General features: G+C 34.9%; 1 protein-coding gene across 1 annotated transcript; it reads right to left on the bottom strand.

Annotated features, from left to right (window-relative positions):
- Positions 1–3809: 3809 nt before the first annotated feature.
- Positions 3810–6780, bottom strand: LOC136233584 (protein neprosin-like). Its single transcript, XM_066023316.1, has 8 exons — positions 6640–6780; positions 6326–6418; positions 6034–6246; positions 5728–5889; positions 5592–5645; positions 5327–5467; positions 4502–4872; positions 3810–4008 (listed from the first exon to the last, which is right to left on the bottom strand). The coding sequence occupies exons 1-8, from the start codon at positions 6778–6780 to the stop codon at positions 3810–3812; spliced, it is 1374 nt and encodes a 457-aa protein (XP_065879388.1).
- Between the last annotated feature and the right edge of the window lie 11099 nt (positions 6781–17879).

Here is a 17879-nt window from a genome sequence, read left to right as displayed (position 1 = left end):
GGCTCCTGCTCCACCTGCGCAGTTCGCGCATCTCTCTTCCGCGACAACAGCTGCGGATTCCTTCCCTCCGGAGGTGCGAGCAGCTCTCCAGGCGTACCAGGCGGCCAGCGCCCGCATGCCATCTGGGCTCCTACCGACGACCGCGGCTCTTGCTCCACCTGCGCAGTTCGCGCATCTCCCTACCACGGCAGCAGCTGCGGATCCGTCCCTTGTGCAACCAGCGCAAGATCTCTCCGCGACAGCAGTTCGTGATCAGCGGTTTGTGCAAACCGTGATGCTACCAACACCGACAACGTCCGCCGCTGACGCTGTGGTTTTAGCCGCAATTGCGGCATATCAGGCGGCTGTTCCGCCCCAACAGAATCAACAACTCCCTGTTCAGCAGCCATCTATTCAATCGCAACAACCCCCGGCAACTCAAACTCTATTTTCTCCATCAGTTCTTGCTGCCCTAGCAGTTTACCAGGCAGCTGAAGCCAGTAACAAACATCAGGTTATTTCTGAATCTAATACTTCACTGTTTTGTTACAATACCCAATTAACTTGTGATCCCTCACCATCTTTCTTTTCAAATTCGTTTCACAATACTGTTGATGCACCTTCAAATAATGTTAGACACAATTTTATTTCCTCCTCCAATCCTCCTACTTCAACCAATCCTGTCCATCCAGAACCTGTTTCTACTCATGTCGATCAACCAAGACAACCACCCACAAATATCCCCATTAACATCAAATTAACCCCTCACAACTACAAAGCATGGAGAGTGTCCATGGAATCTACCCTTCAAACCTATCATCTTCTTTCCCACATTCTTAGTTCAACACCTCCTCCACCCAAATTTATTTCTAGAACAGGTTTTGTGACATCTGTTGCGGATTTAATCATAAATCCATCTTTTTCTCAATGGGATGATGTAGAAAATGTGGTTAGGACTTTGCTCCTAAATTCCATCACTGAAGAGGTGTTTCCTGATATTGCTTATCTCAAATACTCACATGATATTTGGCTAGCTTTGGAGGATGCCTACGAGCTTATTATAGGTAGCAAGCAGTTTCAGATGGGAGTTGAACTGCATGAGCTTGAGCAAGGGGGAATGTCAGTTACTGCGTATATGCAAAAAGTGAAGTCCATCCTTGATGATCTGGCTGCCTCGGGGAACCCTTACCCTCGACATCTACTAACGTCAGTTCTTTACAAGGGTTTGGGAGAAGAGTATCACTCCACTATCCAGAATCTTGTCACTCAGCGCGGTACAAACATCAACTATCAAGAGATCTTGCACAGTTTGAAAACAGTTGAAGGCATGATTCAATCAACCAGAAAGACAACTCTGCTTAGACCCCATGGTATATCAGCACATCGGGAGGCTAATGTATCCACCATGGAAACAAATCAATCAAAGAAGCAGAATCCAAAGAAGCAAAGAAGTGGCAAGTGCTACAACTATGGTGATCCAAGCCACTGGGCTGACAAGTGCAAAAGACCAAAGAACAATTCAAGACCAAACTACAATCCTGGACCACAAGCACACATGGCATGGCAACAACCACCAAATCCATTCATGGGTCCTAATCAGCCGTGGTATCCTGACACAGTAGCAACAAATCACATGACGGCAAATCCGACTCAACTTCATCAAATGCAGCCATATCCAGGATATGATACGGTTCAGTTTGGCAATGGTCAAGGTTTGCAAATTTCTCACTTTGGAAATTCAAATATCAATAATTTGAAAATTAATGATGCCCTACTTGTTCCTAAGCTTACCAAATCTTTACTATCTGTTCAAAAATTTACCCGTGACAACTCATGTTTCTTTGAATTTTGGCCTAACCATTTTCTTGTGAAGGACCAAACAACTGGGGAAATCCTATTACGGGGCCCGAGTAAAGATGGGCTTTATGTGCTTACACCCACACTGAAGGAGGCGCTAGTAGGAGAGAAGGTGTCTTTTGAAAGGTAGAATGCACGGCTTGGACATTGTCAGAATCAGACAGTCAGCACAGTTTTCAAAGGAAACAATCTATCCTCTTCAAACTCAGTTAGCAATTGTTCTTTTTGTCCATTAGGCAAACTTGCTAGAAGCCCTTTACCCTCTATTAGTCGCTCTAGCACATTTATTTTTTAGAACTTACATCTGGATGTGTGGGGACCAGCTCCAGTTGTTTCTTGTCTTGGTCACCGTTATTTTTTAATAATCATTGATGAATTCAGTAGATTTGGATGGGTTTTTTGTTTAAAGAATAAGAGTGATGTTTTCTCAACCTTTTGTGATTTTTATGCCATGATCTCTAATCAGTATAGTGCAAGGGTTAAGAATATTTACTCAGATCTTGGGGGAGAATTTCAAAAACTACAACCTTTTTTTAAACGACATGGCATTACACACAAAATTGTGTGCCCTCACACTCATGCACAAAATGGTATAGCTGAGAGAAAAATTAGACATGTCATTGACACCTGCCTTACTTTGTTAGCCAATACATCTTTACCTCTCAAATTCTGGAACTATGCCATGTTCCTATTATCTCTGTAAATAGATTCTTATCTAGTTAGAGTTTCAATTTGTCTATAACCCTAGCTAGGTAGAGTTTCAATACGTTTATACTTGTGTATTGTATTCCTATACAAACTACTATTGGCTCACTATAAATACAAGGCCTCTGAGCCATAATCACCAAGGTGATTCAAACCATTTATTGTGTTATTACTTAGCTCTCTATCTCCATAATCTTCCCATATATCAAACTATACATTCAACAGTGAAGTGGTGGAACATCCCTCAATTCCCTTATTACTTCTGTTGATTAAGCAAAAAAATTTGAAAATGAAGTAAGATTTATCAGATTTTCATCAAAAAGTAAAGAGAGATTGAAAGAAAGGAATGTATTCAAACCAGTTTGTTCATCTTTCGCAGGAATTTGTTGATCTTCCATATCCGAATCCACTAGCATTTTTTCATCTCTAACTTGTTTACTGCGAATCCTGATTTTTGTTCTTTTTCTTCTCATTTTCGTTTCAGAAAATTCTATCTCTGTCTTTTTCATGTTTATATGTAAAACATTAAAGGCTTCTTCCTTTCTCTCTCCAAACTCTTCGGTTCCTTTTCCTTTATTTGTTAGACATTTCACATTTCAAGAAAAGTGTACGTAAAGGCTATATTAAATATGTTGAATTCTCAACCATTATTCTAATGACTATTAATTACTAGTAAAATTTAAGCATTTCAAACTAAAAATCTGTCATCTTCCATTGCCATCCCTTCTAATGATACCCTTCAATTCGTGGAATGAAATAGAATATGTATTGCCAATAAATAGAGCTAGTCGAAAATTTATGATGCACGGGATACAAAATTTTTATATAATTTAAATAAAAAAATAAATTGAATTTTTTTATTTTTGACTAATTGTATATTATGTATATTTAAAATTAATATATTTATATATATTATTGATAATTTAAACGAAATTAATTTTGAGAACAATAATTGATTAATTTTTTTTTGTAGAATTTATCAATGTTATCGTAACAGGACTGGACATCAAATCGTATTTATAGATGGACCATGTGTCACTTGATCTGCTCGGATTGTTCAGAAAATAGTTTTTAAACTTTACCTTAAGAAAATAAAGAAATGTAAGAGTATCTCAAAATATCCAATGGCTACTATGAAAATTTATGTTCCTCCCTGGTTCTTCATTATTATCACATTGATTTTCCCTTCCATTCTTCATCTAACACGTTTCTGTGTTATTCTCTCCTCCTCCTATCCCACTATCTATAGGGATCATGATGAGTTTCTTCTATAGAATACCCTTTAAGTTGAAGGTATTATCTCTCGTTCCACCATCCAATGCATTAATGTATAAGAGCATTTGCTCAGTGCCTGAAACATCTTCCTCCTTAACATCCTCACTCATTTCTACTACATGTTCCTCTATATCATCTTCCACAATCTCATCTGCACTAACAACATTCAACTTCTTGGTTGTACACTGATGACTGAGGAAGTATTTGTCCCCACCACACCTCCAACATGAACTTTACTATTTTATTTTGTATTTCCCTTCAACTATAAAAATGTTCCTTTAAACCCTCACTTTTAAAGGCATTATGTTTCTAATTTATTAATAATTTAATTTGTGATGACATAGTATATTCAAATTTAAGAAATAAATGGCTTAAGAGAAATCTTTTGTGGTTGAGGAGGAGTTCATTAGCACAAATGCTTAAATTCGTAAAATTGAAGAAGTGTATTTTGTTCCTCAGATTTTGTTTTCAAGATATCAAGGAGAATCTTACATCATAGATAAATATCTCTAATTAACTATGTTTACAGATGATATATGATTAGCCCTAGTTAATTTGCCAACCGCCATAAAATAAAACAATTAAACCACGAATGCATGCTAGCTTTAATTCTTAAACTATATTGATAAAGTAAAATAATGTAATATGACTTTTATTTATAACTCTTATTTCAAAATATACATACTAATTTCCAATGTAGCCTCCTTTACTGCCATAAGCCATAACATGTCCTACATTTTCTCCAGTATATCCTCGATCTTCAACTTGATAATATTTATTGACATCTTCGTACTTAACAAGAGACATAGCATGAACAATTTTCTTATCTTCATTAACAAGTTTCAAGTTGAGACAAAGTCCACAACAATTACCATTTTGAGCGGGAGAAATTCCAGTACCCATTTCAGGACTTGCAATATGTGAAGGACTATACACTTCTCCTCCCCATTCTACGTATGTAGCAAAACTTGCCAGTCCTGTAAAAAATCTTGAAGGCCACATTCCAAGTATTTCACCATGTGTTAATTTCAGAACCCAGTTTCCACTTGCTTCATCCTATAATGATTTAAAAAGAATAATTTTAATTATATAAATTTACAATAGGTTAAATTACACAATAGTCAGGATGGACAAATTATTTATAAGTGTCATACTCTTAAACAGATTTATTTAAATGTGGTGGTTTTTCTAAAACTGTTTTTTTTCCTACAAATGATTAACTGAAAATCTGACAAAAACAAAATGAAGTTATGATATTATGATGATTTAAGATTTAAAATCATATAATGATAAAATACATAAAAATAATTTTCATAATTGTAAATAAAAATTAAAATATGATATGATTTTTTATGTGATTTCCTCTTTAATTAAGAACATGCCGAGTACACCATGTTATTATTCATATGCCAATAAATCCATATAAAATTTTATACTTCAGTAACATTCAATTTAACTTTCATTTTTTTCTTTGTAAAAAAAATTCAAATAGACATAACATGTAACTTACTTTCTGAACTAAGAGTTCTTGGGAGCGTACTAGAGGTCCACATGTAGGACTAACCGGATCATAAGCCCAATCAAGAGATATATCAGGTCTAGTTTTAATAAACAAACCGCAATGATCATTGAAACAATGCTTGTTATTAGCCTATTAAAAAATATCCAAAATTAGTGTTAGTAATTAATTAGCTAGTGTAAGATTACATATGTTTTTTTTTCGGTTAAAACATTAATGAAAAACTTTAATATAATTAGATCAAGTAGTGACTTACATATGTGTATATAAAGAAGTGAGTTTTAGAATCTCCAAATACTCTTGGATGTACCTGAGGTGCAAAAATTAAACATTTATTGAATTAATGTTAATAAATTGAAAGCTAAAAATAAATTTCAAGTTACTTAACTTACCGTCCATCCAAAAATAATACTTTCATACCCGTTTTGGAGTTTAAGTTGACTCGAACTATATTGGGAATCATGATTTAACTTTGGGTTACATACTTTGTTATGCATTCCAGCTCCATAATATTTCACTTTAGCTCCAAGTCGTGGTGTATGAAGCACGGCAAACTAAGCCATTAAATAAATAATTAATTCTCTTAAAAAAGTTAATTACTCAAAATAACTATATTATATGGACTAAAAACAAATATTTTACTTAACTTTTTTTTTGGTATAATGTAATATAGTATAACGGTGATTAACTTAACTTACATGAACTCCAGGTCTTTCAGTAGTTTGTGGATTCAAATTTGATGCATATATTTCAGAAGCCAGTTTTGCTCTGAACAGATCATGTTTTGTGATTTTTTTAATTGGAACAGTACCAACTGGACAACCTTTACCATTCATCCATATTTTTTCAGGTCTAAAATAAGATGTAAAATTTTTAGATTTCCTTCCTCCATGATATGAAATAGGTTTCATCTGCATAATTCAATTGTAACATTATTAGTATCAAGTTGGTCATAATCCAGTAATTAATGCATTGAGAGAGGAATAAAACCTGAGGATGGAAAGAATGATTCTTCATTAATGGATCATCAAAAGCAGGTTGTCGGTAAAAATCCACATAATCATATGTATCTCCATAGGTTGTCTACATATTACGAAGAAACCAATAGGTAAGGTGCAATAATAGATTTTATTCTCTTTCCTTTTCTTGAAACTCCCGAAATAAATGTCGTCATAATATAATATATTTACATTGAATATTCAGAAAATTGTTATAGAATACAACATATATATATATTAAATATATTAGAAACCGATATGATATATAAATTAAGATTATCTAAGGTAATTCAGAAATATAATCACCTGAATGGTTTCTACAGCAGGCTTAGTAAGACGTTGAAGCTCTTGTTCCAATTCTAAATCTTCTTCTTTACTTAAAATTCTATCTCCAAATATTGATACAAAACACAAAAATAGAACCAATATCATATACTTTAAGCCCATGTTATATAGTTAGGTTGTTTGATAAGGAAAACTTTGGAATACACAGAGAATTATATATAGAGATGAAGAAAGTTGAATATATTTATGGAAAATATCAAAGAATATCACATATTCAATAAAGTTAAAAAAAAATCAGATTAGGAATTAATTTATGGATACCATATTGGATATTATTTTGACTTTCAAAATGAGGAGGAAATCTCCATTTAGCTTCAAAATACATAAAAAGATAAAATACACGACTAAATTATTTAGGCCCATGTATGTGTATATTATTTAGGAGTACAATTTGACTTCTTGTACTTAAAGGTTATAAAAAAAAGATAAAATTTACGCTAAATTAAGCAAGAATTTCCTTAAAAAAAATCAGCAAAAAATATTTTCATCCTCTTTTAGGTCTCGATAAGAGATAAAATGTCCTATTACAAACGTTCATTGTCTGCATATTCTGATCCCATGAGATAAGAAAATTTTTCATCCTCTTTTAGATCTCGATAAGAGATAAAAAAAAAACAGTAAAAAGATTGTGTTTAAAAGTTTAAAATAAAAATTTGAGTTTATTTTAGACTCTAAATATCATATTATTCATGGTTTTGAAAACCGGATCAGACCAACCGGTCATTGTCTGCATATTCTGATCTCATGAATAAGGATGGGTAATGACAATTCTAAATTTCTACCATTTATTTTTTAGGTTTAATACATCATTTGTCCCCTGAACTTGTCCAAAAAGCTTGATTGACCCCTTGAACTTTCAAAGTGTCTCGATAGCTCCTTGAACTTGCATAAAATGTTCAGCTAGCCCTCAAAACTTGCACGAAATCTAATCAATTGATCACTCGGTTGCAAAAAAGTAAGTTAAATGTGAAAGATGTATTGCACGAGTCTTAAACAAAATAAAATGACTGAAATCGGGCTATACAGTTCTTAGATTAGAGAAAACAAGTTGTATAGTTCAGCAAGCAATAACTTCCTTTTTAATCTATTTTTGAATTATGTAATAACATTTTAAGATGTGTGGAATACATCTTCCGCATTTAACTTACTATTTTGCGACCGAGTGATCAATTGATTGCATTTTACGCAAGTTCGTGGGCTAACTAAACATTTTATGCAGGTTCAGGGGGCTATCGAGACACTTTTAAAGTTCAGGAGGTCAATCAAGTTTTTTGGACAAATTCAGAGGGCAAATGATGTATTAAGCCTATTTTTTAATTATCTGTACCTGTTCCATTATTTTAACGGGTATACTTTTTGCATCTCATATCCGTTCCATTTAATTTGTAGGTACCCGCGGGTAACCTTGTCCGTTAACAATGACAGATTTATAGGAGGACTTGAGCAGCCACTGGTTGCCAAAAACCACCAAAAATTCTATGGAAATTGTGTACGGGTTTTCAAATTTTTATGTAAAAACACCACAAATATCAATTTAGCATGCATAAATCAAAAGAAAATATGAATTTTGAATCTATCACTGTCTGTTAAGAACTAATACATATAATAAAAAAATATTTCAAATTATAAATTTAATAAATCATCAATCTAACAGTTGAACAAATTTAACATTAATCAATAAGAATAAAGTAACTTAATGGTATCACTCGATAGTTAAAGAACAAAATGTTGGAATTTGAATAAGATATCTTATATCTAAAACCAATAATATTTTTTAAGATAAATAATTATAAGGTCTCTATGTTTTTACCTAATACACTACTTAGTCCTTGTGTTTTTTAAAATAATTATATAGTCCATCAGTTTTTGTTTTTGTTAACTCCTTAGTCCTTATGCTTGGGTCAATAGTCAAACTATACTAAATAAATTTTAAAATACCAAAATTACCCTTTACTTTATGTTTGAATAATAAAACATCTATTTTTCCTATTGTATATTTTTTTTCTCCTTTTTCCTACATAATCACAATCTCTCCAATATAAACTCCAATATAAAGTAATTGATTTATTAATTTTTATATAATTACAGAACTTTAATTTAATAACGTAAAATTTATTGACTTGAAAAATAAATAAATAATATTTCAAAAATTATTAAAATAGGAATAAGACTATCATTGTTTACAATTCTAATAAATTTTACGAATGAAGAAAAAAAATATGATTTTGAAAAATTTATAATAATATTTAATGTTAGTTTAAAGATATTATATTAAAAATAAAGAAAAATAAAATTTCAATTTAAGAAAATTAATAATATATTTTTTCAAGTATATTAATTTCAGTGTATAGGTAGTTCACAAACTTCATTAAAATTAATTAGATTAAATTTGAAACTAAAAAATAAAAAAATTTATGTATATTAGTAGGGGTAATTTTGGATTTACAAGAATAAATGGAATGACTAAAAATTGATTAAAATAAAATTTAAAGACCTTATAATAATATGATGGACTTACTAGTGTGTTAAGTAAAAATATAAGGACCTTATATTTTTACCTATTTTTGGACCTTATAATTATTTACCTATTTTTTAATATATAAAAAATTTATAATGGGTAAGGGATATCGGGTACCCTGAAAGTATTTTCATACTCGTCACGGGTAACAATTTTGATCTCATACCCTTTATACAGATATGAATAATCTCATTAGAATTGGGTAGTGTCACGTACCTATGGATGCAGTATTTGTTGTCATCCCTAGTAACGGGATGGGAATTCAAACTGGCGAGAGCAGAATTTTTTTTATCCCGAGTAGTTAAATTTGGGTGGAATTAGGGTTGCTACTCCGAATTGTTGGGATTTGTACCCCGCTCCAAAAAACAAACTTGAGGATTCCCGAAACTATATATATATAATAAATTAAAGTAGCTACTGTACTTGTGGTGTGGCTTGAAATTTTTTAGGGTAAATTCCAAAAAAAACCCTTGTGGTTTCACTTACTGACAAAAAAAGGATCTGTGCTTTTTCTTTTGTCAAAATGGGGATTTTGTTTAAGACCGTTAACCAAAACGCGAAAAAACAGCTAACCCCGTCAACTGAGCTGACGTGGCAGAGGGTATTTTTGTCCAATTTTTTTTCCTTTCATATAAAAGGCATCCCTTTCCATCAATAATCGATCACCAATTTAATTTAGGGTTTTTCCCCAATTTAGGATTTAACTTCTAGGGTTTCTCAATCTATGAAGAAATTGGGGAAAAACCCTAAATTGAATTGGTGATCGATTATTGATGGAAAGAGAGACATTTTATATGAAAGAAAAAAAAAACTGGACAAAAATACCCTCTGCTACGTCAGCTCAGTTAACGGGGTTAGCTGTTTTTTCGCGTTTTGGTTAACGGTCTTAAACACAATCCTCATTTTGACAAAAGAAAAAGCACAGATCCTTTTTTGTCAATAAGTGAAACCACAAGGGTTTTTTTTTGGAATTTACCCAATTTTTTATGAAAAACGAATTGTTTTAATATAAATATATAAAGAATTAATTTTTTTAATGTAAATTAAAAGGGTTAAGGTGTACAAATACCCCTAACGTTTTGGATCAGAAGCAATTTTACCCCTAACGTTTAAAATGGTGCAATTTTACCCCTAAAGTTAGAAGTCAAAAGCAATTTTAACCCCTAATATTGATAAATTGGGTCAATTTGAGAAATAATTCATCAAACTGTCTTCTCGGTCATGAATCTTGTCATCTATACTTCACACGTACGTCATTTTATGAGTAACAAATCACAAACATATGTTGGGATGTGAAAAAATAAAAAAAATAAAAAAATATACTATCTTTTTTTTAAATTAAAAATATACTATCTTTTGTACGAATTAGATAAAAAAATTCAAAAAATTCACCGATTTTATAAATATTAATCTCTAATTCTATTATTAAATTATAAAAAACATGAAATGTTTTTCTTTATAATGAATTGATATGCAATTGATGCAAAATAAAGAACAAAAATGACTATGTTTCATAATAGTGTCTAAAATTGATCCAAATTATTAACGTTAGGGGTAAAATTATTCTTGGCTATAAATATTAGGGTAAAATTACATAATTTTAGACGTTAGGGGTAAAATTGTTCCTTACCCAAAACATTAGGGATTTTTTTACACCTTAATCCAAATTGAAATAACTCTGATTGTGTTTTTTGTAATTCATTTGAGTTTTTTAAACATAAATTTTGGATTATACAGTGTATCATTTGATGTCATTCTGAAGATTTTCATTTAATTGAAAGCAATTTGAGAGAAGAATTAATGATGTAATTTGTGATGTTGAATAATTTAATTTAATTTAATTCATGATGTAATTTCTTAAAATTAGATTACATTACAATAAAGTGACAAAGTACATTTTCATAACCCACATTAGCCGATGTTTGGAGTCCCTCAAAAGGGATTTTCATTGAAGATTTAGGTCCCAATTTGTTCCGTTTTGAGTTCTACCATCCATGGGAACGGGATAGGGTAATTCAGGGTGGACCATGGGCTTTTGAACAACAATTGTTGATGCTAAAAAGGCTAGAGGAGGATCAAAATCCTTTAGATATTCACTTGTCTCACACAGATTTTTGGATGCAGGTTTATGATCTCCCTATCGGTTTTATGTCTGAAAAGGTGGCTGTCAGTATAGGTAACTATGTGGGTGTTTTTGTGGAAGCTGACTCGAATAACTTCACTGGGGCCTCTCATACCTACCTACGAATTCGTGTGTCAATTAATGTACTTGCTCCGCTTAAGAGGAAAATGCAAATACGTGTTCAGGGAGGAAATATTTTTTGGGTAAACTTTAAATATGAACGACTTCCAATCTTTTGCTTTGTCTGTGGACATATAGGGCACGCAGATAAATTCTGTCACGCTCTATTACAAGTGGCTGATCCGATGAAAGTGGAGAGAGTATATGGGCCCTGGCTTAGAGCCCCTACCCGTCGTTCCCAAGTTCCTAAGCAATCAAAGTTTTTGTTTAGCCGACCTCTGCAGAACCTCACTCAGACAAACAGTGTAGTCACTTCAGGGTTTGCCTCAAGGGCCGGTCCAAGTGAATGGGAGGTTAGTATTCCAAAAATTGCTACAGTCGTTCCTCCGGGTTTTAAGACACTGTATAAGGGTAAGGCAACTTCTGAAGACAAGGAGTATATCCATCAGAAGCTAGACGATATTGGTGTTGAAATTTCTGACCCGAAACGCAAGCGCTCAGGACCATTAGCTGAAGAAACACAAGGAAACTCAGAAAATCTTATGGATTGTGAGGAAAATAATACAGAGAGATTGGAGGCAGGTTTTGAAAATATCCCAGAAGCGAGTCGTGGTAGCCCGACTCGCAATATAGCATGAGTATACTGTCCTGGAACTGCCGGGGGATCGGGAACGTCCGGACAGTTCGTCAGCTGGTGGATTTATCTGCCAATTTACATCCCGAGTTCATTTTTCTAATGGAGGTTAAATGTAGTCGACTTAAGGTGGAAGCTTTGAAACGAAAGCTTTCCTTTGTGGGCCTGTTTTTTGTTGATCTAATTAACAATGGAGGGGGCTTAGCGCTCTTGTGGAGAACTGTTAATTCGGTTCACTTGCTTGGTTATTCTTCTAATTTCATTGACTTCAAGGTCACTTCATTAGGTTTGCCGAAGTATCGATTAACCGATTTTTATGGCTTCCCCAAACGGTCGCGTCGGGCTGATTCTTGGCAGTTATTAAGGAGTCTTAGCTTGAATAATTTTGATCTATGGGTTATTATTGGGGACTTTAATGATATGCTCTCTCAGAAGTTAGTATGAAGGGTTATCCATTCACGTGGGAAAGAGGTCGTGGTTCAATAAATGCTATAGAAAAGAAACTTGATCGGGCCCTTGCTAATAACAGTTGGTTTTCGCAGTTTAGTTCGGCATCAGTCTTGAATGAAGATGCTCAATGCAGTGATCATACGGTACTCTTCTTGTCTCTAATTAACACTACTGATACTATGTCTCGCCGCTTTCGGTTCGAAAATGCATGGATAAAAGAAACTGATTGCAAAGACCAGATAACTTTGGCCTGGCAACATTCAAATGCTAGAGGACTTCTAGTTAAACAGGAAAAATGTGGCGAAATACTTGCGGCTTAGGGAAACAACATTCGCAGTCGGTTTAAGAAAGAAATTCATTGATGCAGAACAGAAATTAGAAGACTGAAATCTCGTACTGATAGGCTGGCGGTCGAATCACTATTGGCTTTTAGGAATCGCCTAGATGAGCTTCTCCTCCAACAAGAAGCCTATTGAAGTAGAGAAGCAATACCCTTTGGCTCAAAGCTGGTGACCAGAACTTAAAATTTTTTCACTCTGCTGCTAACAGTAGGCGCAAAAGGAACGAAATTCGATGGCTAAAAGATGAGGATGGAACCAAAAGTGTATCCTATCGCAACAAGTAATATTGTGCTAAGCACGAGATCGAACCACAAGGACTATTCGTTACAACTAGCAAATCTACCTAGAATGATCTAATTGTTTAGAGGGTTGGATAAATGTTTGGGTTTTTGATAATTAATTAACTAATTGAAAGCAATAAAGATAACAAAATAAAGTGAACAATTGACAGGGTAGAAGGTGAATTAATGGTTGGCACAATCTAGGCTGAGGAATCCTTTGATTAAATCCTATGTATGGGTTTAGGGAGTTCAGATTTATGTTTTACCAATGATTGAAGGTAATTGTCCTAAGTGAAAGACTAATATGATCAGTATTGTCCTTCCTATTCACATGCATTCGGGTGACGGCTTGATTAGGCATATACCCTAGGTCATGCAAAGCATTAGGTTTATTGACAACTAAGGCTAAAGCCGTAGCCCAGCCACAAAGCCTCATTCCTAGTGGTCTCTAGCGAAGTCAGGTTTACACAAGTTCGGTATAGACGATTCCGTGGTCAGGTTCTCATCTATCTATAATCCTATTTAATGTCAGGGTAACAGGCATTAGGCACATTATATACATAAACAGGCTAGTTGATCATTATCAATGTTCATTCTATCATAAATCATGTTCCTAACAATATCTAGGCATTAAGCATGCATAAACTGATCAATCAAAGGTCCTAGATCCCTAATCATACATATTCATATAATCAATTTCATCCCCATCCCAAATTGGATGGAGATCAGTTCATAGACAAACCAATCATAGCAATAGGAAAATATGAATAATGGAAAAACATCTTCAATTGAATATAAAAGCAAAAGATAAGAGAGAGATAGAAATCTAAAACCCGCTTTGTCTGATCCGATTACAAAAATAGAAGATCTGGAGCTTCTCCCATCAATTGTTCTTGAATAAGAAATAAAAACTGAAATTAATCTAACCTAGAAAGCTGGAAATCTAATCTAAAAAGCAATAAATCTACATTATGGAGGAGAGAAAGCCCTAGCGGCTCTCTAATTTATTAAATGGCTAATCCCCCCTGGAAGATTAGGTTTAGCTCCCTATTTATAGAGTTAGGGAGGAAACCCTAATGCCTCCAGGGTAAAATAGGCATTTACAAAGTGTTTAAATGGGCTTCTGGGCCCTGATCCGCGAATTTCAGCAAGGGGGAAGGCGCTGGTGCGCCTTGCCCCGCCTCGTCTCGTCGAGACAAGGCATGTCTCGATGAGACGAGGGCCTATCTCGACGAGACAGGTGATGTCTCGCCGAGACAGGTCCTATTCAAGGAACTGTGGCTCCGGCTTTTATCTGCTTAGGTCCCTGGGCTTCCGAAAAGTGCTCTAATGGTCTCTGATGAATCCTAAAAGTGCTCTGATGGTCCCTGAAGAATCCGAAACTGCTCAAATAGGCTTGGGTCTGGTTCGGAAATGCTCAAATAGGCCCAAAAACACCTGAAAACACAGAAAATGCCAAAAATAAGAGAAATTACTAATTCTAACTAAAAGATAACAAAACAATAATAAAACTAAAAGGAAATAAAGCAAAAGTAAGCTAAAAGGGGCCTAAAAACCCTATACAAATGGGAGCTATCAGTGACAATTTTACAGAAATATTCACTACTACAGGGTGTCGCTCTGAATTTATTTTAAACAATATTTAGGCAAAAATCTCAATGGAACTAAATGCTGAACTTCTCCAACCATATACTGTGGATGAGATAAAGAGGGCGGTTTTCTCAATGCATCCTGATAAAAGTCCCGGTCCTGATGGCTTTAATCCATGCTTCTACCAATAATATTGGGACTTGGGACTTGGTAGGCCTTGATGTGATTCAATCATGCATTCAATGGTTGAATGAAGGGCTGTTTCCAGAGAGTATTCATGACACAAATATTGTTCTAATCCCAAAGAAATCTTCTCCAGCAAAAGTATCAAATCTCAGGCCCATAGCTTTATGCCATGTTATCTACAAGATTCTGGCAAAAACAGTTGCAAATAGGCTGAAGAAGGTTCTAGATATTATTATCTCACCTACACAGAGCGCTTTCATCCCAGGATGACTTATTACGGACAATATTATGCTTGCGTTTGAAGTAAACCATTTCCTGGAGCATAGAACTCGAGGTAAACAAGGGTATGTTTCTCTTAAGCTTGATATGGCTAACGCTTATGATCGGGTTGAGTGGGCGTTTTTGGCACAAATGATGCAGAGGTTAGGCTTTGATGACAAATGGATATCTCTGGTAATGCAGTGTGTTACAAAGGTCATATATAATGTTACTCACAATAATCATGTGATTGGACCAATTCTTCCCCAACATGGACTGCGTCAGGGTGATCCTATCTCTCCCTATCTTTTTTTAATTTATGTAGAAGGTTTATCAACATCTTTGAAAAGTTTAGAAGCTCAGGGTCAGATCCATGGTTGTCGGATAGTTCAATCATCCCCATCAATCTCTCGTCTCTTCTTTGCAGATGATAGCTACTTGTTCTTCAAAGCGACAAACGAAGAGTGCTTAGCGGTTCAGCAGTGTTTACACGAATATGAAGCAGCTTTTGGGTAGAAGGTAAACTTCTCCAAATCCTCAATCTCGTTCAGCAAAAATTGTAGTGCGAGTCTCCGTTCGACCTTGAGTTCAGTTTTTGGAGTACCAATGGGGCTGGGTACTGCAACATATCTTGGTCTCCCGACTTTAGTTGGAAGAAGTAAAACACAAGTGTTCCAATACATTACAGACAGAGTCAGAGCAATGGTCACAGCTTGGAAGGCAAAAATGTTATCTTGAGCTGGTAAGGAGATTCTGTTAAAATCTATTATCCAAGCCCTCCCCTCCTATGCTATGAGTCTATTCCTCTTACCTCAACTTCTGTGTGATGATCTGGAAAGAATGATGAACTCATTTTGGTGGGGAACTGGTTCTGAGGAGAGAGGCCTGCATTGGAAGTCATGGAGAAACTGTGTGCCCCAAAGAGCTTAGGAGGATTGGGTTTTCGTAAGTTACACCTATTTAATCTTGCTCTCCTATAGCTAAACAAGGCTAGAGGATTCTAACTAACCCAGATTCATTACTTGCACGAGTATATAAGGCTAAGTACTTTCCCTCTTCTTCCTTTCTAGAGGCGGATCTTGGTAATCAGCCCAGCTTTATATGGAGAAATATACATACCGCACAGTCACTTGTTATTTCTGGTGCTAGACGCATTGTTGGGACAGGGGATGTTGGTCTTGTGTAACGTGACAAGATTAGTTCCAAATGGGGGGATAGGAACTATTCAAAAAATTTGTCCGTTAAGGCTGACTTCTTTTCTTTAAAAAAAAGGTTTACACAGCAGTGCTGAGTAGTTTAAGATACAAGCTTAGTCAACTAGTGACTAAGTCTGTTTCTTTTATTGAGTCAGGAGATAGCACTTGAGTCTATTCCTGAACTCGGCTTCTCAATGCACTTAACTCAGCGTGAGTTCGTTACTTAGTCAGTTTTATAGCAAGCAATATATAAAGGAGTTAAGGGTTAGAAATATGTTACTCAGCAGACATATCCTGGTTCGGCCTGTCCGCCTACGTCCAGTCCCCGGAACTCGTTCCGAGCTTTTTGAATCCTTTACTGAGCTCTTTAAAGGTAGAGCATGAAACCTTTTACAACAGAAGCTAAGTATACAAGAGTACCTTCCTATATTCCTCTACTCACTCCTATTACTACCGCTGAGTACTATAACCGAGTACTCAGCTTCTCCTTTCTATACTTCTAGAAATGATAAGTGTTTGTCCTAAACAACAATTGCTAAGACACTTTAGATGAATAAAATCACTCTAGACTTTTACACAAGATTGGAATTGGTGTAAGATTTGCTTTGCTTTTCTCACAGAACTTCAAGTATGAATTTGGTCAGCGTTTCGACTTCATTGAAGATCTGCATCGAATGAAGCAATTGAGAGGCCTATTTATAGTGACACTTCAAGCACCGGTGATTTCGAATTTCGAAATAACCGTTGGAGCAAAACGGCTTCCTGTCGCTTTCACTCAGTATGTGCTCAGCGTCCTCGGCCAATCATATTCTTGTATCTTCTGTCTTCACCAGTGCTTAGCAGCTTTTCGTCAGATGAAACATAATGTTCCCACATTTATGGCAAAGTCTTCCAGACAGCTTCCTGCGCCTTCTGAGCTTTACCCAAAGTAGAAATACTTTGTCTCCAAGTTTATTTTGTTCTGCCGCTGACTTGTACTTCTTGTCGTTCAACTCAGCAGCTTTATCTTGAAGCTATTGGTAGAAGGCTTCTCGATCCTTCCTGTTGCTGGGCTTACGCGCTACTCAATACGATGGCGTTTTGAGTCTTCTTGGGCCGTGAGGCTTTCATCTGTTGACTTGGGCTTGACTTCCTCTTTTGGGCCTTTGGGGCATTTATCTTAATGTCTTATAAATCAAATAACTCAACATTGAACAAACACATTAGTGTGAATAAATCAAAGCATTTAAATTTAATGTGTTGGAATATTTTTATCATTCACATAAATAATTTTGTCAAATCAAAATCATGTGGAAAGGTGTTTCAACAAACTCCCCCATTTTGATGTTGGCAAAAATATTCAATAAGGAACTCAGTGTTGAGCTCCCCCATGATGATTGACCTATTCTTAACTTCTTAAGATTCTCCCCCGTAAGGGTTGAGCCTCTGACTTAGTTTTACTTTAAACATTTTAAGATTTAATCAAGTAAGCCTAAAGTCAGTGTTCAGAGTTAGGTCAGTTCTTG

Source organism: Euphorbia lathyris, chromosome 6 (genome assembly GCF_963576675.1).
Source record: "Euphorbia lathyris chromosome 6, ddEupLath1.1, whole genome shotgun sequence".
Taxonomy (NCBI): domain Eukaryota; kingdom Viridiplantae; phylum Streptophyta; class Magnoliopsida; order Malpighiales; family Euphorbiaceae; genus Euphorbia; species Euphorbia lathyris.
This window is presented reverse-complemented; position numbering and strand designations above follow the sequence as displayed.

Bases quoted from the DNA above. Each gene is read 5' to 3' on its own strand.
- LOC136233584 (XM_066023316.1), bottom strand. From the start codon at position 6,780: ATGGGCTTAAAGTATATGATATTGGTTCTATTTTTGTGTTTTGTATCA. The intron at 6,419-6,639 runs GTGATTATATTT...CGTAATATGTAG, and splicing joins CTGCTGTAGAAACCATTCAG to ACAACCTATGGAGATACATA. The intron at 4,873-5,326 runs GTAAGTTACATG...AAATCATTATAG, and splicing joins AAGAACTCTTAGTTCAGAAA to GATGAAGCAAGTGGAAACTG.